This window comes from Macaca thibetana, chromosome 10 (assembly GCF_024542745.1).
Source record: "Macaca thibetana thibetana isolate TM-01 chromosome 10, ASM2454274v1, whole genome shotgun sequence".
Classification (NCBI taxonomy): Eukaryota; Metazoa; Chordata; class Mammalia; order Primates; family Cercopithecidae; genus Macaca; species Macaca thibetana.
In genome coordinates this window covers 82,489,942-82,511,945 of record NC_065587.1, presented here as the reverse complement: position 1 = coordinate 82,511,945, position 22,004 = coordinate 82,489,942, and the positions used below count along the sequence as shown (strand labels likewise).

The following is a 22,004-nucleotide window of genomic DNA, read 5'->3' as shown; positions in this document are numbered from 1 at the left end:
GGAGTTCGAGACCAGCCTGGCCAATATGGTGAAACCCCGTCTCTACTAAAAATACAAAAATTAGCCTGGTGTGGTGAGGGGCGCCTGTAGTCCCAGCTACTCGGGAGGCTGAGGCAGAAGAATCGCTTGAACCCAAGAGGTGGAGGTTGCAGTGAGCCAAGATCATACCACTACACTCCAATATGGGCAACAGAGCAAGACTCCATCTCAAAAAAAGAGAGGAAAAAAAAAAAAAAAAAAAAAAAAAAAACAAGTAAGAAGAATGAGATATCTATAAGACTTGGCAATACAGAGAATGTGGGTGAGGTCATTGGACTGCTTGGGGTGGAAGCCGGATGACAATGGCATGATTTGAGATCAGGAAGTTGAGAAATAAAAGTATTCTTACAAGCAGCATGCCCTTAAAGGGAAAGAGAGAGAAGGAACTCAGCATCAGGGGGACTAAGGACCCAGAGGGTGTTACTTTTAAGATGGCAAGAGACCTGAGCATAATTGTAACTGATGGAAAGAGACTCTGAAAAACGTTGGTGGTATTAGCACCTGATTGGGTGCAGAGCAGTGGAAGCCTCTTTAACCTTGATAGATAGGCAGGATTGCTCAGCCTCAAAGACTGGAGGGAGGGTGGAAAGGATGATGCGAATCTAAGTATGGGGGAATGGGATGGGGAGAGAGGCGAGTGAGGAAAGATGATGTGAAGTTTTCTTCAATGATCTCGTAGGTACAAAGTTGACTTCTGTGAGCCAAAGTAGAGTGGTTGGCTAGGAGGTCTCAGAAAGCCATGAAAGTTTGTAATAATCTCTATGGGGAGTGAGAGAGGAAGTGGCCAAGATAAACAGCAGGACATCTGAACACACCTGAGTATCCCCACCAAGTCCTTCATGTCAGAGGCAGAGCCAGGGCAGCAGCAGACCGCATCATCAAGGAGGTCACATCCAGTCAAGGGGTCACTGGCATTTTCCACAGTGGCCCAGCAGGAGCACCTGTTTTGTACTATCTTGGGGGGCTGAGGTTGCCTAAGATGGCCTTGTTCTTTTAGTTCATTCCAAGTTCTTGGCTCGGGATCTACCAGATTTCCCAAGTTTCTAGAATAAGAAAAATAGTCATGGCTAATGTATATTAAGTCTTTGTATGTTTTAACTCATTTGACCCTCTCAACACGTCTACGGGGTATCCCACAGTGGACAGATGAGCAAACTAAGCCAATGTTGTGGTTGGACATCTTGCCCAGGATCACACAGTTGTGGAGCTGGAATTCAAACTCAAGCTATTTGCCTCCAGAGCTTTTGCTCTTAATTGCTACATGGCACTGCTTCTAAAGGCTCCAGTGTTAGAGCTGGAAGATAACTTAAAGACCATCTAAGGAAGGCCTTCACCTTTGCAAGTAAAGTGCCCAACTCACAAAAGAACTAATGAGAGAGCCAGGACAAGAATTTTGGCTGCTGGGAGTCTGCTGGTTCTCTGATCTAGCTTCAAATGCCTATTCCTGCTGTAAGCAGGAGTTTGGTGAGAGTTTGGCTTCTTGGAGCTAGGATTTACCTGCTGCATACACGCCACAGTTGTGGCTGGGAGAAGCTATATGGGTGCCCTGATAAGGAAGGATGACAAAGATGGCGAGATGCATCATGGTGGGGCTTCGGGTCCTCAGAGACCATCACTTGGTTTCCTTTGCATTAACTTTAGTTATGCCATAGTGGGAAGATACTTTCACAAGACTAAGTAGTCCTTCTTTCTCGATTATTTTTTCAGAATGGCTCAAGAATATAAATTTCCATATTCTTACTTAGAACCAAACTCAGTGTTCACCCCCACCTTCACAAATAGTGGATTTAGAGTAGCTTGACTTTTGGTTGGTTTTTCCCATTGTATTTAAATAGCAGGCATCACAATGACTATTATATCCAGTGATTATAATATAAAAAATAAAGTCAATAAGGGATGGCTTAAAACAATTTTCATTTTCAGCTGGCTCTGGAATATGGAAGGATTATAAACTTGCCTTCAAATATTTTTACTTGGCATCTCAGAGTGGGCAGCCCCTCGCCATTTATTATCTGGCCGAGATGTATGCAACAGGAACAGGAGTAGTAAGATCATGCAGAACTGCTGTGGAGGTAAATGCAATATGAGGCTGTTTTTAAAGCACTTGTCATATATGACACAGAGGAGGTGATACTGTTCTTAAATTGTTGGTGTCTTTGATTTTATAAATATTACCTCTTTTCTTCCAGTTGACAATGTGAATACTGACATTTGTCAGAGGGGAAAAGCAGTGATGTAACTCGGGGTGGGGGAGACAGAGAAAAGATCTCTCCTCTCTCTGACATTTGGCTTTTCATCAAGTTCAGAGCTCACCTCCAATATGCAGTTAAGGAGCTCTGTTTCAGCATTCAATCAAATCACCAGGGCAATTTGGCACTTCTAGTGGGATAGGGAGTTGCTACTTGGGAAACGAAAGGCTAGATTTAGCCTAGAAAATGTAGCCCACTTCTTCCCAGAAAGCAGCATCCTTTGGTTTTTGATGATTTGGATGACAATTGAGAAAGTGAATTCTCTCAGTCTGAGCCAATGACGCGCTTTCCAAAAGAATGCTTTTAGGACCTTAATGTCCTTCATTGATTTATTAAACACGTCTGCTGCACCAGCATAAATACTCTATGTTGCAATCTGGCCCCTCTGAAGCTCATTTCAAAAGCTGCCAGCTAATGATCTATCTTTAGATTTGCTCCTTTGCCAACTTCCTAATGAATTATGTATGGCTAACCTCTTTTGGTTACATAAGGGCTATTCAGCTAAGTTGACATTTGTCCCCCTAGGGCTCTGCACACTTTCCTCACAGTTATGTCACCTACACCCTCCAGCACTGTCTTCCCTTCATTCTCTCCTTTTCACATCAGCTGTGGCCTTATAACTTGCCCTTGCAGAGCCGCAGTGCTCAGAAAGTCCCTTTAAAACACACACACACACACACACACACACTAGCAATACATTCTTATTATTCCACATAGCCTCCAAGTCAGGGAAGTTTATTATACAAATTTAAAATAAGGCTGAGGAAGTTTCCCTCAAGACAAAAACAAAACAAACAAACCCAAACACTTCTGATCTTTGTGCCTATAAAAGGTATTAACTCTTTACCCTAAATAATTTGCAAAATATAGACCTAAAATCCTTCCCTGACCAGCCCATAGGAGCTGAAGACTGATTTCATTTCTTATTTGCCTGGGGTGAAGCACACTAGCTAACTAGTCTCCTTGATTTCTCTTCCCATATACAGCTTTATAAAGGTGTCTGTGAACTAGGCCACTGGGCTGAGAAATTCCTGACAGCTTACTTTGCCTATAAGGATGGTGATATAGATTCTTCTCTTGTTCAGTATGCACTGCTTGCAGAAATGGGATATGAAGTGGCTCAAAGCAATTCAGCATTCATTTTGGAATCTAGTAAGATAAGTTAAAATTCTCTGCAATCCCCCAATCATACATATGCATATATGACTTTACTACAGAGGCATTTTAAGCCTTCCTAACGGAATGTCTCCTTTTTTTAGAAAAGGCTAACATTCTTGAAAAAGAGAAGATGTATCCAATGGCGCTTCTACTATGGAATCGAGCTGCCATTCAAGGTATAGAACCCAAATAAAAATAAGCACATACCCGGTCCCTGTCCTCTGTTATTCATCAGGTTTGCTTTAGCTGCGTGTTTGTGCGCATAGGCAGCAAGGAGCAGAATATCAAGTAGGTGACATTTCAAACTATACGGATGTTAGGGTCAGTCTTTGGTTAGAGATCATTTCCAGGAATTTATTTTCCTCATTATTATCAAGGTCCCTGGTTCAGCAAACCATAGGAATTTTTCTACAGCTCTGTCTCCATGGCACCAGAACAGTTCTTTGAAATATACAATTTTACTCAAGAAACCAGTTTCTTGGTCTGGCTTCATTCATTCATTGCTGAGATCTTGACTGAACTAATCAGAGATGTGACCCATGTCTCAATGAGTTTACAAGCAAAATTAGTTATGTATGTATCTAAGGCTCATGTGATTTCTCTATTAAAATATCACATTGATGACTACCATAAACTTCAGATCTTTACTACAATCATTAGCACATAAGAATGAAAAACCAAACCAAAACAAAACAGATACATGGCAGGATCCTCTCCCTTTTCCTCGAGTTTCCATGTCTCGCTTGCTGGCATCACATGAATAAGGAATATAAGATACCAGTGGTGGGAAAAGCAATGGCAAGTGGTATTTGCATTGCATTGCAATGTCTCTTACTATTTTTCCTCTAAAATTATATTATTAAAAGCAGAGAAATACTGCAAAGCTGTCACCATTGGCATTTGGATATGTGAAAACTCTCTTGCAATAAGAGAGCAATTTTGCTTCCAATTAGGTTTCTTAAAATTGTCTTATGCTAAGGCCAAATCATCCCTTTTCACAGGAAGTGAATAGGATAAAAAATTATTCTCAGCTGACACTAATATGAAGCAGAGGAAAAAGTCACAGTGGTGCTTTCTCACATCCAGCTGAGCCGGTAGCACAGCAACAAGCCATCAATGCAATTTTAGTGAGACATTCCCCTTAAAAAGTCTATGTTTTATAAAATGCAATGAAGGCCTTATTTAGAGTGGGGAAACAATACCCGCAACCTCTCAGCCATGGCCAATCAGCTCAATTACAACAAATACAGGTTTATTCCAAGCCAGGAAATAGTGTGGAAATTGCAGCAAGGAAAAGAGACATTAAAAACAAGGGTACATTGATACATACATATTTTTTTCTTTTGAGACGGAGTCTTGCTCTGTCTCCAGGCTGGGGTGCAGTGGCGCGATCTCGACTCACTGCACCCTGTGCCTCCCGGGTTCAAGCGATTCTCCTGCCTTGGCCTCCCAAGCAGCTGGGACTACAGGCATGTGCCACCATGCCCAGCTAATTTTTGTATTTTTAGTAGAGACGGGGTTTCGCCATGTTGACCAGGATAGTATTGATCTCTTGACCTCGTGATCCGCCTGCCTCGGCCTCCCAAAGTGCTTGGATTACCGGCGTTAGCCTGTACTGGCACCCAGCTGGTACACTGATATTAAACTGAATTTCTCAATATAAGAAAGTCAGACTGCTAAAAATAATCATGTGTCCTAAGAGAGGTCAGGCATAAGTGTCCCTGAAGATATGGTTACTGAGTGGCTCACTTGGGGTTAGGAAATCTAATAACGAAATTTTCCAATTAGTCACTGGCCATACTCCTTTTAGCAGTTACTCATGTGAAGAGGGTGCTGAACCATCAGGACTCAGTCACTGCCCTGTGACTATGAAATCAAAGTGGAAATCCCTCCACTGTCAGTTGATCCCCACGGGAGCCTGTCCGGATCACCACATGCTGCCAGTCAGCCCCCTCATTAGGGTGGAGCTGAATTCCCCCAAGAACCAGCTTGTTCACTGCCTTCCATTATTAGAGACTTCAGGGATGCTGCTTACTGCCCACACAACTTGAAAATGCACAGAATTGTCCTATATCTTTGTGGTTATAGCCCAGGAGAAATCTTAGGGTCAAAGGAGGGCAGCTTTGGGCAAAATTAGAGATGGACTAGGTTTCTCTTTAGGGCTCCATGGACCTCCTGCTTCTCCAGACTCCCTCAGGCCTCTTTTCTGGGCATCATTCTTATAAGTTCTTGCTCCCAGTTACTGACCTGTACATTTGGAAGCATCTGGAAAGCAAGCCCAGATAACTAATGTCTTTGTCAGCTAAGAATTTTATAGACCAGGTGCAGTGGTTCACACCTGTAATCCCAGCACTTTGGGAGACCAAATTGGGAGAATTGTTTGAGGCCAATAGTTCAAGAACAGGCTGGGCAACATAGTGAGACATCATCTCTACAAAAAAATAAAAGATAAAAAAAAAATTAGTTGGGTGTGGTGGTGTGTACCTGTAGTTCCAGCTACTCAAGGGGCTGAGGCAGGAGGATCTCTTGAGCCCTGGAGATTGAGGCTGCGTGAGCCGTGATCACATCACTGCACTCAAGCCTGGGCAACAGAGTGAGATTATGTCTCAATGATAATAATAATAAAATAAATAAAAAAGAATTTTACAATGTTAGCTGTATTCAGAGAGACTTAAAGATGGTTCACAGTATTACATCTTTTTGAAGTGTCTACATTTTAACAGAAGATTCTACAAGATTAGAATTTCAGTACCTAAAGGAATAAATTCCAAAGGATGTTAGGCACTACATTAGGCCAAATGAGAAAATTTTGGAAGGAGTCCTATATCACTTAATGCTAGACCTGAGCCCATACAGGGCACTTCCTCTTTTTCTGAGTAAGCCAAGACCATGCCAGAAGGGCTGGCCATAGCTGAGATGGCCGTCCTAGATGAGTGTTCCCTCATCTTTCCAATCAACACTCTCCTAGTGGATGGGAACATAGACCCCAAGGGGACCCTGAGGGGTCATCCCTAAGTGGACTTCAAAAGACTGATAGATCTTAAAAAGTCACATGACTTTTTTCAACTTGACATATTCATGTTTTTTGGAAAGTAATATTCTAAAGTACTTAATATCTGGGGAAGGTATTATCTAAAAAGTTTCCTTGCATGTCCATCCATTCATTCCATATGTATTTATCAAGTACCATTCCAGGTTCTGCGACTGTATCAGTGATTAAGAGTTCAAGGTGCTTGTCCTCATGAAGTGCCTGCCCTCATGCGGAAGAGAGAAAATAAACTAGCAAGCAAATCAGATAGCAGTGACATGCTGTGAAGGAAATAAAACATGGAGTTGACGTAGATAACTTCTGGGGTTGGGGCTGAGGGGAACTTTAGACAAGGTAATTGGAGACGGCCTGTAGGAGAGAAGTGGCATTGGCGCTTCTGAGAATGAAGAGAAGCCAGCCACAGGAAGAGTCAGAGAATTCCGAACCTGCCAGGTAGAGGGCCTTGAGGAATCAAATGCAGGGATCTTGTGCAGAGGGCAGGTGAGGCATGACTTGTAGGTCGTAAGGAGTCTGATTATTATTCCAAGGGCAAAGTGAAGTCATTGGAAGATTTTACACAAGCAAATAACATAACTTGATTTTACATTTTAAAAAGATCATCCTCTAGCTAAACAGTATGAGGTTTCTCTTCAGAGTGATTGAACTATTCTAAAATTGTGGTAATGCTTGCACATCTCTGAATATATGAAAAACCATTTCGTTGTACCCTTTAAATGGGTAAATTGGATGGTATGTGAATTGTATCTCAATAAAACTGTTACATATATACTATATATAGCATATACATGTATTTTACATATATATATATCATGCTGGCTGGGTGTGGTGGCTCACGCCTGCAATCCCAGCACTTTGGGAGGCTGAGTTGGGAGGATTGCTTGAGCCCAGGAGTTTGAGACAAGCCAGAGCAATATGGTGAATATGGGTATGGTGGTGCATGCCTGTAGTCCTAGTTACTTGGGAGGCTGGGATAGGAGGATCGCTTGAACTTGGGAGGCTGAGATTGCAGTAAGCTGAGATCATGACATTGCACTACAGCCTATGCGACAAAGCCAGGCCTTGTCTCAAAAATAAATAAATAAAAATTAAAAAAAATAAAAAGATCACCCTGGCTGTTGTGTGAAGAACGGGTTGGAAAGTGAAGATAAAAGAAGAATTTGAAGCCTATTGTAGTATTGTAGGCTGGAATAGGCAGTGGAGGAGATGTCAAGAGTTGAGCATGTTTCAGAGGCACAACCTATAGGACTTGATGAATTGGCTGATGGAAGCAAGGGAAAAAGAACTAGGAATAATTCCCCTAGACTTATGGCCTGAACAATGGGGGCACTGTACTGAGACAGGGAAGAAACTATTTCGTTGGGAGGAAGGTGTGTAGGGTGCTAGGAAATCTCTACTGGGCATTTTAAGTTTGAAATCCAAGTGCAGACATCAAGAAGGCAATCATAAGAACCTGGGCCTCGGGGAGAGAAAGATGGTAGACATAAATTTAGAAATAGTTAATAAAGACAGTCAATGGAACGAATCGAGGTCACCCAGAGAAAGAGTTGAGATGAAGCAGAATGTTGGAGAGAGGCGGGGAGGAGAGGCGAGAGAAGAGAAAAGAGGGGAAAGAAGAAAGAGAAAAAAAAAAAAGGAGTTAGGGGCAAGCCCTTGACATTCCACATTTAGGAACCGGGCAGAGGAGGAGTCAGGCAAGAGTTTGAAATAAAGAGCCCATGAGGTAGAAGGGAAACCAAGAGAAGGCAGTGCCATCAATGCTCCGACAGGACAGTGCTTGGGCAGATGGGGCCCATCACGCCAGTGCTGCTTGGACATCGGGTAAGATGAGGACAGAGATGTGGCGATGGATTTGGCTGTATGAAGGCCATCTACCACCTTCAAAATAGCAGCTTCACGGGCAACGGGGCAGAAGCCAGGTTGGAGTGGGTTGAAGAGTCCGTGGGAGGTGAAGCTTTGGAGACAGCGAGCACAGAACACACTTTTGAAAAGGTTCAGTGTAAAGGGAAACAGAGAAATGGGGCATGAGCTAGAAGGAGACACCACAGGATAAAGAGAGGGTTTATTTTTGTTCATAGAAGATGCTAGAGCGTGTTTGAATGGCGGATGGGATTGATCTGGGAAAGAAGGTGACAGTGGTGACGCAGGAGAGTAGAGCTTCAGGAGTGACATCTGAGAATGGGAGGGATGGGGTCCAGCTTCCCAAGAGTTAACCTACTTAAAAAAATTAAAAGATAAAATTGGTAATTTCTTGTTCTTTAAGAACATTTGGCCAGGTGCGGTGGCTCATGCCTGTAATCCCCGCACTTTGGGAGGCCAAGGCGGGTGGATCACCTGAGGTCAGAAGTTCAAGACCAGCCTGGCCAACATGGTGAAACCCCGTCTCTACTAAAAATACAAAAAAATTATCTGGGTGTGGTGGTGGGGGCCTGTAATCCCAACTACTTGGGAGGCTGAGGCAGGTGAATCGCTTGAACCTGAGAGGCAGAAGTTGCAGAATGTGCCATTGCACTCCAGCCTGCCAGCCTGGGCGACAAGGATGAAACTATCTCAAAAAATAAAATAAAATAAAATTGTACTATACCATGGATGTTACACTATAATGAAGACAGTTAGCATTGAGTGTTATATTTGTATTGCATAAAGTATATCTAATTCCAGTTCTGGGGTTCTGAGTGTTTTTGGTTCTTTTTTATACTTGGTTATACATACATATATATTTTAAAGGACTGAAACAAGATTATTAGGTTGAATTCCTGAGAACTATACATAAATCATTTGAGTTATGATTCTTCTTTTTCTAATATTTCTATCAGGCAATGCATTTGCTAGAGTAAAAATTGGAGATTACCATTACTATGGCTATGGGACTAAGAAAGACTATCAAACAGCAGCCACACACTACAGCATTGCAGCCGACAAATACCACAACGCACAAGCCATGTTCAATCTGGCTTATATGTATGAACATGGCTTAGGCATCGCAAAGGTAATTGTGTTGATAATAATTCAAACCTAGTAATGACATCTGTGTGGGAAGAGAAAATGTGTAAATGTTTTGAATTTCATTGATGTCCTCAATGTGGAGGAAGGAAAGAAAGGACTTAACATCTGCCAAATCCCTCTCATGTGCCAATACATATTACTTACTCCAATATGAACCCTATGAGATAGAAGTTATTTTCTCCATTTATGCCAAAGACATAACTAGTGAGTAGAAGAGATCTAGTCTAGGCCAATTCAATTAATAAGTTCCTGCTTTTTCCAGCACATGCTTTTTCCAGTAGGCCCTGTCTCCATTTCCCTTCACCTCTGGGCCTTCTTTTCCATTAAAATTTCCACTGGTTCTCAAGCTCTCAGGAACAAGGAGAAAGCGAAAAGAGACCACAGCTGGATACCAAGGTGGTATTAATCCAGAAAAGTCTTATGAAGCACCTACTGTGTACATGACCTAGTGCTGGATACTCTAGAAAGGCCCAAGAGAGTGAATCTCCAGTCCCCCAAGACTATACTTGACTTGAGGCAATGAGTCATATTCATTTAGAAAAAGAGCCAGCACTACAAGGTGGTATTGATAAATCTCTTAGACAGTGAGTGTAATTAAGGCAGAAGATGACATCAGGGTCTCACAGAGTGAGAAAGGTGTATTCAGTACCAATAATGATAGCAATAGCCAGGCATTGGGTTAAGTGGGCTATGTGTTTCTGTCATTTACATCACACAACCACTCAATGAGATAAGCCCTAGAACTATCCACAGTGTACGCATCAGGAAGCCACAGTGCAGAGAGGTTATGTCATTTGACCAAGCAGCTTGCGGAGGTCATCAATGGTGGAGCCAGAATTTGAACCCAGCCCTGCCTGACCCTGTTTTTTGGTGAAAGAGTGGGCCTTGCAGTGAGTCATTCTTGGTGCTCAAGCATGTGTTTCTTTTCGGTGTTTATATTCCTGGCTCCATTTCTAGAGCCAAATAACGTGGGAATTGCTGGCTTTCCTATGCTCTCTTCTTTCTTCCAGTTGTGCTAGTAATTGAGAATTATTGGTAGGGAATTTCCTATTGCTAATGGTGCACAGTGAAGGGCTTCTTATTCAGAGGTATGGATCCCTGCCGTCCTGTCCTCCCCTGCAGCCTGCCTTTTGGTTGATCATTTTTCATTAGCCCTGGCACCCTAAGCAGTGGAATGTCAAATCCAAATCCAGTCTGTTTCCCCCATTTCTAGCAGGTGTAAGCTTCCTATGTTTGTAAAATGTGGGTAAGAATGGGACAGGATGGGATAGCTAAATTGGATGATTCTTAGGATTTTATTTAGCCATCCCTGGGTCCCTCACCCATTATCCACCTCAGTAAAACAGATACCTGCCCTACCCCAGGCTTTAAGGATAAAATGAATAAGCTTTTGTGAAAGGGCTTTGTAGTCAAACAGTGTGTAGAATGACTGTTATTTAGATCAAAAGGGAATTAGAGCAACTGCTAAGTAAGGCTTCAATAAGATTAAAGCCTTTCTTTACTCATCATTCCTAGTGCAAAATATAATATGGGAGAAGCACTGTCTATAGAAGGGATGAAGTGACCCCACTCCATGTGTCAAATCCATGTTAGCTTTCCTATCCCCGGCACCACCATGTTATTCAAAAAGGACTTGGTCGCCCTGACAGCTGTATTCGCGCCTAAGCGAGGCCATTTTGCCTGAGTCCCTGGGGACAGGCAGGGTGTCCTCTCAGGACACAGAGCCAGCAATGCTGGGGAGAGCACACTGCAAGCCAGTGCCTGGCTGGCGGACCATCAGAGGGTTTGGTTTTTCTCTTTGGAGTCACCACTGATCTCTTTCCTAAGCACTTCCTTCGCAATGTCAAATAGTAGTTGTTAAGACATACGTTTCATACATTCAGGAAAACACTTTGAAGTTTCTCTCTGGCCAGTTTTCTGTTCTTTTCTGCCAGGGTTCTTGTTAAATCATGGATAGTTCATTTTGTTCAGTCTCTTTCAGTCAGAAGTCTATTTTATTTTCCTACAGAAAGTCTCTACATTAAAAACAACAACAAAAAAGCAGAGACTACTAGTAACCTCCCACCGGGATATGAGAATTTTAGGCTGAGCTAACGAGGGACCATTGCCCTTTGTTTTTATTTGGTTTCTTTTGTTTAGCAATTAGGAAAACAATAACTGAGTACCCAAAGGTATCTTGCCATCTCAGAGTCAAATTAACAAGGCGCTATCACCTTCTCTAATTCTTAAAATGAATATCCTGGTAATTAAAAGCCCAAAGCTTGTTCAAATGAAAGAAAAGAGAGTAGGAGAATACGCCTTCCCAGCAGTTAAGTCATCAAGTAATTAAGCATTTCTTCAGTGAGGCACTTCGCAATCCTCTTTATTAGTTAATCCTCATGCAAACCAGTGAGAAAGATGAGTATAATACCACTACTACAGTATCTTCGAGAATCAAAGAAGGTGATACAGAGTATTGCTTTATAAACATGCAGACATTTAAGACCTCTGGGGAAGAAAGTTAGATATAAATCATCTCTTGGTAAATCAATATTAAAATATGGGTCATTGTTGTTATCATCCATCTTTCAGAAAGGAAGTTGGGGCTAGGATGATGCAGGTGAGTTATCCTAGTAGCTTCACTGAGAAGCATCTCAGCCAGTGAGCTCATTGTCTTAAACTGGGCCAGGACTGACTGCATCATTGTTCTGGGAACACTGAATAAATGCCTGGTGAGGAATTGGGAGAGGACCTGAAGTAGTTTAGAAACACAAGCATTCACACACACGTTGTTATGAAATTGCTTCTCAGGGTCTAGGCGTGGTGGCTCACACCTGTAATCCCAGCACATTCTGAGGCTGAGGTGGGCAGATCACTTGAGGTCAGGAGTTTGAGACCAACCAGGCTAACATGGCGAAACCTTGTCTCTACTAAAAATACAAAAATTAGCTGGGCAAGGTAGCATGCGCCTATAATCCCAGCTACTTGGGAGGCTGAGGCACGAGAATAGCTTTAACCCCGAAGGCAGAGGGTGCAGTGAGCTAAGATCCAGCCTGGGTGACAGAGCGAGACTCCCTCTCAAAAAAATACTCAAAAAACAAACAGTTTTTCTATTGATACTTGATTTGTAAGTACTTTGGAAATTGCACCATGAACAAGGCCTGTTGCCCATCCCCTCCCGGCCATCCCTTCTGTCTGTACCTTGCCTCTGACCTTCTGCTCACCTCAGCTCGTAGCAACGACTACTCAGGGGTCTTCCATTCTAGTGTTCTCCCTTTAAATCTGTGACCGAGATGACTCTATTCACCAAAGATTTGCAATCCCCCATCCATAGTGAGGACTTGTAGCTGGGGTTCACCCGCCTAGTCAAAGACTATGTTCTCCAGCCTCCTTCGGATCCGCGTGCCAGCTCTCGCGAGGGCTCCTTTGGATCCGCGTGCCAGCTCTCGCTAGGGCTCCAGCCTCCTTTGGATCCGCGTGCTAGCTCTCGCGAGGGCTCCTTTGGATCCGCGTGCCAGCTCTCGCTAGGGCTCCAGCCTCCTTTGGATCCACGTGCTAGCTCTCGCGAGGGCTCCTTTGGATCCGCGTGCCAGCTCTCGCGAGGGCTCCTTTGGATCCGCGTGCTAGCTCTCGCTAGGGCTCCAGCCTCCTTTGGATCCACGTGCTAGCTCTCGCGAGGGCTCCTTTGGATCCGCGTGCCAGCTCTCGCTAGGGCTCCAGCCTCCTTTGGATCCACGTGCTAGCTCTCGCGAGGGCTCCTTTGGATCCGCGTGCCAGCTCTTGCGAGGGCTCCAGCCTCCTTTGGATCCACGTGCTAGCTCTCCTGAGGGCTCCTTTGGATCCGCGTGCTAGCTCTCCCGAGGGCATGGAAGTGAAAGTGAAGAGTGTCATTCCTGGGCTAAGGCAGCCAAGAAGTAGATGGGGCTGCCCCCAGTCGCTTTCCCATCCATCGGCTGAAGGCACCAGGAGATACAAAGGCTTTAGGGGACCCCAAAACCAGGTGATGGAAGGAGCTTGGGCCCCACAATTACCACATGAAGAAAATTCACTACCAACCAGCAATATACATTTTGGAATGCTGAATGGGGAAGAAATAAACTTCTATTGTGTTAAGCCATTAAAATTTGGGGATTTGTTACAGATAGCATTATCTTAATAAATAATTCATCTAACAAAGCACTGCCAGGTCATTCTTGATAAAATATAACTCTGATATTGTAACCTCCTTCATCCTACCCACCCCTCTATCCTACCCTCTCCCCCAAATAAAACCGCCAAAAAATACAAACAAGCGAACACACAAATAAAAAGAATCTTATTTACTTTTTATTGCTAAATGAAGTCCAGACTTCTATTCCACATTCAAAGCCCCCAGTGACCTAGCCTACCTTGATAATAACGGTGTGATACAGCACTTTGCCCTATCTAGATTCTAGGCTACTTATTCCTTCCCCTCAAAGACCTTGGCCTGAGCCCTCCTGAGATACCATCCTTTTGCTGGAATGATCTTAACCCATATTTATGCCCATTGAAAACCAGTCCATTTTTCAAAGAACAGCCCCAATGTCATCTCCTTTAGGAATCCTTCAAGGAACCCCAGATTTTTTTTTTTTTTTTTTTTTTTTTTTTTTTTTTTTTTTTTTTTTTTTTGACAGGGAGTCTCGTTCTGTCACCAGGCTGGAGTGCAGTGGTGCAATCTTGGGTCACTGCAACCTCTGCCTCCCGGGTTCAAGTGATTCTCCTACTGCAGCCTCCCCAGTAGCTGGGACTACAGGCGCACACCACTATGCCCAGCTAATTTTTTTTTTTTTTTTTTTTTTTGAGATGGAGTGTCGCTCTGTGATCCAGGCTGGAGTGCAGTGGCACGATCCCGGCTCACTGCAAACTCTGGCTCCCGTATTCATGCCATTCTCCTGCCTCAGCCTCCCGAGTAGCTGGGACTACAGGCGCCCACCACCACGCCCGACTAATTTTTTTGTATTTTTTTTTTAGTAGAGACGGGGTTTCACCATGTTAGGATGGTCTCGATCTCCTGACCTCGTGATCCGCCCGCGTCAACCTCCCAAAGTGCTGGGATTACAGGCGTGAGCCACCACGCCCGGCCAGAACCCCCAGATTTAAAAGGTATCTACTTCTAAACCACCACGGTATCGCACTCTGCTTTTCATTCATTCATTTATTCACTCGAATATTTATCAAGGACTATTTCCTATATCAGTAAGCCCTGTGCTTGGTTCTGGGGATACAATAAGAACAAGACAACCTTCAAAGGGCTCACGGTCCACTACAGAAGAGACTTGTCCATAGCTACTGTTAAGCCTAAAATGGCGGTCATATATAGGCACACACACACTTGAAAAGAATTAAAAATAAAGTACCACAGTATGTTAAAGAGGTAACAGCTAACTCAGATAGGGGAATCAGGACTGCCAGGTCCTGTTCAAAAGTATGTTTGTACCATGGAGTACGAGAAACACATGACAAGCTTTTTAAATGGAAGAAAGCAGGTCTGTTTAAAGACAATGGATAGGAAAGCTGTCCTAAGGTAAGACAGAAAGGTGGGGGAAATTATCCTTTGGGGAAGAGTTTCAAATACATATATGTAGACCTACTAGATAACATGTATTTTTGGATTCTGCAGAGAAAACAAAATCACATCTACCAAATAAATTATAAATAGACCTGTCAAAAACAAAAGTGATTATGGCACAATGCATTTTTATTTCTCATTTGTCTGGTCTGACCACCCATGGAGTGTTACAGCTGAAGCTTTAAACACCAGAATTATTTTCTGGAAAGGATAAGTTAAAATTAGATACTTAAAATGGCCCTCTCAGAAATATGGCAGGACAGAAAACACACTTCTTAGAAATGATCATAACTTTTCATGAAATAAACATTTATCACCTAGGGAAATAACCAGAAATATACAAAAACAGTATTTTCTGTGTGTATAGCTCCATTAGTTACAGAACAAATTTCTACAAGTAACGAGAATGCTTCAAAATAGAAGCCATGTTATATATGATGCCCAGGCTACACGGGCATCATGGTGAAACACGGTCTGTACAAAAAAAAAATACAAAAATCAGCCGGGCATGGTGGCACACACCTGTAGTCCCTGTAATCCCAGCTACTCGGGAAGCCGAGGTGCGAGGATTGCTCAAGCCCCGGAGGCGGAGGCAGCAGTAAGCCAAGTGTCTGCTACCATACTCCAGACTGGGTGACATGGCGAGACCCTGTTTCAAAAAAAAAAATTATAGACTAGCGGAATATATTAGGACACAGCATATTATTTGAAATATATTCTTAGGTTAAGAAAGCAGAAGATGAAATATTATGCTGAGTAAAAAATTTCTAAATTAAAAAGTATGTATATATGAATATACATGAAATGCTAGAAGAATGTGTATAAAATATTACCAGTAGTTATCTCTGTGCAGTGAGATTGTGGGTGGCTTTTTTTCTTATTTGTTCAGTTCTATATTTCCAAATTCCCTCTAATTAACATATGGTATATTTATAAAAAGAAAATAAGAATAAATTATTCAAAAACGACCTTCCCATTCACATGCTCTGTCCCAGTATAAGAAATTTTTTTTTGACATCCAAAGATTTGGGGCTGGAAACTCCTGCATCGGGCAATTGTAAAATTTTCATAAACCAGCTACTTTACTGCAGGAGAATTCTGTATCTTTGAATTAAAAGAAGCTATTTTAAACATCTAGATATTGAGCAGTATCCACATATCATTTTAGTTAGAAACATGTTCTTTAACAAGAGTCTGCAGCTCGGTTTACATAATCTCTTTAATCACTGAATTTAAAGCAAAATAAATTCAAATGTACCACAGAAAAGTTAAATCTAAGTGGACTGGGTATGTAGTGGACTTCTCATTTAATGAACTGTGGTCATCATCAAAACACCATCAGGAGGAGATTTTTTTGTTTGCATGACTTAGATTGTTTTACTAAATAGGGTCAAAGAATGAGGAGTCTTTTCTAGTCTAGTACTAACATTTATTTTATATGAGTTGCCGTAGTTAGCTGGAAGCATTCAGGAATTTCCTTCTCTGGGAGTTTTAAAGAAAGGCTTTCACATTCACCCCCCAGCCCCACACACACTGCAAATTGTGAGGTCTCCTGGACAAGGAGTGAGTTCATCCCACTTTAATGGTACTTCTCACTATTTTTTACTATAAAATACTAAGCGACTGGATTGTAATGCTTTTACCACAAGAAATAAATGAATAACTATCGACTGCCTCAAACAAGAAATAAGTATGAATGCCTGAGATATTGACAAAGGCCGCTTTTCCCCAAACGTCCCGTTCAAGTCAATATGTCTTTCACATGTGCGGCCGACCCAGCTGTTATCATCTGCAGGGTGCTTTCAAACAAACACTGAATTTGTTGGAATCAGAGACACCAATTAGAGTTTTTACAACATCTATTTTATGTTTCCAGGAAGATTTGTTCCAATCTCCTGAACTGCATTTCAAGCAAGAACATTCCTCTTTCTTCAACAAATCAATTTTCCAGACCATAAAGCTTTGGAAAATATTTAAGCTATAATAAGCAGAACACAGCTAAGAGAAGACATCAACCCCCCACCAAAACAAAACAAAACAAAACAAAACAAAAACAGTTTTAGCAGAGGCTTCAATGATTCACAAGTATCGAAGCCTAGGTAATGAAGCAAGAAAGACAGATATTAGGATGACCACAGTTTGTGAAAAATTCCTCTTCTTCTTCCCTTCCTTTTGAAAATAGCCCATGGGCACCCAAGCAAAATCTAATTCTGGGACTGCCCAGGGCACTTTTTACCTTTAAAAGCAACTCCACCTTGCCTATGGTCACTCTGTTTGGGCAAACCAAAAACAAAGCAAACACATAAAACAAGGCATGAGTGGATGAAAAAGAAAGCCATGGCATAATTCATGAAAAAAAAAAAAAAAAAAAAAAAAGCTCCTGAAAATATAGTACTATGCCATTTGAGGACTCTGTCTTCAACATGAGAGCCAAAAATAGTTTCTTCATCATCCTATAAGTATTATCAAAGACCTACTGCGTACTAGGCCCTTCATTAAGGACTGGGAATTCGGGGATGAACAGAGAGTCCAAGTCCTTGTTTTTGAGGACCTGGAGACAAACAAATGAATAAATAAATTCTAAAACTTTAGGTATGGTAAGTACTATGAAGACAATGAGAATTTTAGATGATGATCACTAACTACCTGTATTCTGACTTACTTTAGAGAACTGTACAATTTTTTTTTCTTTTGAGACAGAGTATCACTCTGTCGTCCAGGCTAGAGTTCAGTGGCACGATCTTGGCTCACTGCAACCTCTGCCTCCTGGATTCAAGCGATTCTCGTGCCTCAGCCTCCCAAGTAACGGGATTATAGGCATGCACTACCACACCTGACTACTTTTTGCATTTTTAGTAGGGACAGGATTTTACTATATTGGCCAGGCTGGTCTCGAACTCCTGGCCTCAAGTGATCCACCTGCCTTGGCCTCCCAAAGTGCTGGGACTATAGGCATGAACCCCTGTGCCTGGCCCTATTCTCCACCCTATTTGTTGGAATCACAATTAGGAGCTGTTACAGGGGTATCCAAGAAAGCTTTCTGGAGACTGTGTTAATTTTCTATGCTTGCCGTAACAAATCACTACAAATTTGGGGACTTAAAATAACACAAGCTTATTATCTCATGGTTTCTGTAGGCCAAAAGCCCAGGTGATTTGACTGGGTCTTCAGTTTGGGGTTTCACGAGGCTAAAATCAAGAATGTTCTTTATTGGGGGCTCTGGGGAAGAATCCACTGCAGGGCTCATTCCAGTTGTTTGGTGGAATTCAGTTAATTGAGGTTGTAGGACCAAGGTTCTTGTTTCCTTATTGACTGTCCAAATTCCTTCTCATTCCATGTGGCCCCTTCCAACAATGGCAAGTTGAGTCCCTCATGCTGAGGATCTCTCTGAAGTCGCCCTCCACCACATCTGTCTTGCTTCCACCCCCAGCCCAGAGATAACTCTGTTTAAATGTTCACTTGATTATCTGAGGTCCACCTGGATAATCCATGATAATCTCCCTATCTTAAGTCCTGTACCCTTAATTACATTTGATATTTTGAACAGTGGTGTCTGTTTACTTACTCCTAGAGAATCTGACGGGTATGGGCTATTCTTCTCCTTCTAGGACATTCACTTGGCCAGAAGATTATACGACATGGCTGCTCAAACGAGTCCAGATGCCTACATACCTGTGTTCTTTGCCCTCATGAAACTGGAAACTATGCATTTGCTCCGGGATATTCTGTTTTTTAATGTAAGTTTGTCTTGAACAAGTCCTGAATTTCTGAAAGTCTCCAATGCTCTGAAAGTCTTCAATGAGCAACTCCTAGGGACAACGTGACAAGGCCCATCGGGGAGCTTCTTGTGGACTGGCTTTCCTTTGAGAAGTCAAATTCAAAGTCTTACACTTGCCATGCAGAGTAATTTTGTGTGTTCTACTGAGTATGTGTTGACACTTCACAGTATAAGCAATTAATTCATTCAGCAGATGTTCTTTTCCAGCACACATTACATTCAAAGCCTTAAGCACAGTGGCATGTGCTATATATACTTCTTCAAAACAGTTCTTACCATCAATAGCCGAGACTGGTAGGCAGATGGCAGGTGGCAAGGGGTACCACAAAGAGCTACCGTTTGAAAAAATGTAAAGTGTCTAAATCTTTGGGGTTATTCTAAAGGTGCTATTTACACCCCTTGTGGAAGTTGTAAGCAAGCAAAGATTGTGTTTTCCAAGACTGAAGGAAGCAAAGGGAATGGGTGGGAGGAGGGTTGGTGGCAGTGGGTTTGGGAAGAGTAGGTGGCTCTGAGTGGAGGTGGGAAGCTTGGATTGTTTTTGACAGAATGTCTCTTGCCAGCAGTTCACAATGAGATGGAACTGGCTGAAACCGGACAACACCGTTGGACCACACTGGGACTTATTTGTGATTGGCCTCATTGTTGCTGGGCTGATTTTGTTGCTTAGAAATCACCGTGGGTAGGATGAGGATCATGGGAAAACCTGCTAACGGGAACCAGTTCACTCCAAGGTATCCCCGCTAAATAAAGTTTCCCATCCAAATCAAGAGTCCGCTACAGTTTTCCGTTCAGGGCTGTGATGGAAAATGGACAAGACTTGGGGACTATCCTGGAGAAACAACTTCAGACTTCCTGCTTAGTTGAGAAAACCCTTTGGGGGATGCTGGGAACTGGTCACCTAAGATGTTGTTACCAATCTGTCATCTTGGTGACCTGGTCCCACGTTACAAATAAAGACCACCCCTTTTCATGTTGTTAGAACAACCTCTTCTCTGTCAAGAGGACACATTGGGTTTCCTGACTCCTACGGACAAACTAAGGTGAAGAGAAGGCGGAGTTTGGGGAAGGCAGAAATCCAGATCCCTCAGAATATGATAAAGATACAAATGTACAAATAGACCTTGTACAATTTTGAGGCACAGTTTCCCTCTGTCCCCCAGGCTGGAGTGCAGTGGCAAGATCTCAGCTCACTGGAACCTCTGCCTCCCAGATTCAAGTGATTCTCCTGCCTAAGTCTCCCGAATAGCTGGGATTATAGGCGCCCACCACCACACCTGGCTAATTTTTGTATTTTCAGTAGAGATGGGGTTTCGCCATGTTGGCCAGGCTGGTCTCGAACTCCTGACCTCAAGTGATCCTCCAAAAGTTCTGGGATTATAGGCATGAGCCACCACACCCAGCCAATATTTGACTTCTTGAGCCTTAGTTTCCCGGTGTGCAAAAAGGGAAGGATAATGCCTATGTTAGACAACTGATATGAAGATGAAGTGGGATAATGGATGTAATGAGAGTGGCACAGGGCCTGGCACCTAGAATGAGTTCCATAATTGGGAACTTTTAATATCCTTTAAAAAACTCATGGCAAATCCATTGGAATGGATGGGGAGACAGCTGAGTTGGTAACAATCTGTGTGGCTTCAGCGCTTTGCAGTTAGTTCTCCAGCTAATGTGCTAGGTGCTTAGGTAGGAAGAGATCTTGCTTGCTTACTTAAAAATCCAATTTAGGGACATGAAAATTTAATTTCTAATGTCAATCATAATCAAAAGGTAGGATGAAATGGTGGGCATGCACTGAGTTTGGGATCAAACAACTTGGATTTGAAGTCCAACTCTGTCCCTTAGTAGCTGTGTAACTTTGGGCATAACTTTTCCAAACCTCAGCTTTTCCTCCATAAAATGGGATTATTTCCTACCTCACTGAAGAATCGTGAAGCTTAAATAAACCTAACATCAAAAGTGCTTTCTAAACATAGCACACACACACATACTGGCCACAGTCATTTATTTGACCAGGAACGAATCCAGGCCTGTCTGAGGTCCAAGTGTTTTAGAGTTTGGGGGTCATGTCCCTGCCTTATTAGGGAGTTCCAGTTCCCAGGGATGCAGCCTAATTTATACAAATGTGCAGGAAGGGGCAGCATCTAAACTGCAGGTCAGGGCGTAATGGAGAGGGCAGCCGTGCTATGACATCTCACAGGTGTCAGGAATGTGAGCACATTAAGGACCCGGATGAGAACAGACAGGGGAGTGCAGAAGGCAGCACTGGTGAGCCCTGCCTCAAAGTCTGGATGAAAATGAGCTCCTTAGAGGTAAACTTGTGGGAATGACTGCAGGCAGGAAAGAAAGGGAGACCTGTTCGGGAACTTGCTGTGTAGAGTAGAGCACTGCCTGAAATATAGGAGGGAGGGCAGCCTGAGTTGATGTTTCCCATTTCAGCTCATTGTTCCATGTCAATGTGAGACATGGAGCAAGCTTTGAAAGCAGGAGTGGTTTAGGGGGTTTCAATCATTCAAATGTCCATTTCTGGGCCTCTTCTCCTGGAGCCGCCACGGTAGCAGTTCTCATCACCTCTGTGCATGGTTGGGCACCTTGCAGCCTCTGGGCGCCTCTGAGATGACTGACAGAGGGAGGGAGAGAGCCTCCTGCCTGAAAACCACTGATGCTTCTTGGTTAGAGCAAAATCCCACCCGCTCTATGGGCACACAGAGCCCTTCTTCATTTTCTTGCTTCTGATACCTTAAATAAAAATGGATAGCCTATGGACCACAAGGTATCTAGTTTTTTTGTTTGTTTTGTTTTTGTTTTTTTGAGATGGGGTCTTTCTCTTTCACCCAGGCTGGAGTACAGTGTCACGATCTTGGCTCACTACAACCCCTGCCTCCCAGGTTTAAGTGATTCTGCTGCTTCAGCCTCCCAAGTGTATACCATCACACCCAGCTAATTTTTGTATTTTATTTTTATTTATTTATTTATTTTGAGATGGAGTCTCACCTGTCACCAGGCTGGAGTGCAGCAGGCCTGGTCCTGGCTCACTGCAACCTCCACCTCCCAAGTTCAAGTGATTCTCCTGCCTCAGCCTCCCAAGTAACTGGGACTATAGGTGTGCACCACCACATCCAGCTTTTTTTTTTTTTTTTTTTGTATTTTTAGTAAAGACAG

At 42.9% G+C, this 22,004-nt stretch overlaps 1 protein-coding gene across 3 annotated transcripts in view; it reads left to right on the top strand.

The window, feature by feature from the left end:
- The window catches only part of SEL1L2 (SEL1L2 adaptor subunit of ERAD E3 ligase), a 138,551-nt gene extending 118,943 nt beyond the window's left edge, over positions 1 to 19,608 (top strand). For 2 of the 3 annotated variants that reach the window (XM_050745630.1, XM_050745628.1), the window contains exons 15-20: positions 1,963 to 2,111; positions 3,275 to 3,440; positions 3,548 to 3,622; positions 9,309 to 9,481; positions 18,676 to 18,804; positions 19,406 to 19,608. In XM_050745630.1, coding sequence (XP_050601587.1) covers positions 1,963 to 2,111; positions 3,275 to 3,440; positions 3,548 to 3,622; positions 9,309 to 9,481; positions 18,676 to 18,804; positions 19,406 to 19,528 — 815 coding nt within the window. In that variant the 3' untranslated portion in view covers positions 19,529 to 19,608. The remainder of the gene's footprint in view (positions 1 to 1,962; positions 2,112 to 3,274; positions 3,441 to 3,547; positions 3,623 to 9,308; positions 9,482 to 18,675; positions 18,805 to 19,405) is intronic. The other variant, XM_050745629.1, reaches the window with a different exon arrangement.
- The last annotated feature ends 2,396 nt before the right edge of the window (positions 19,609 to 22,004 follow it).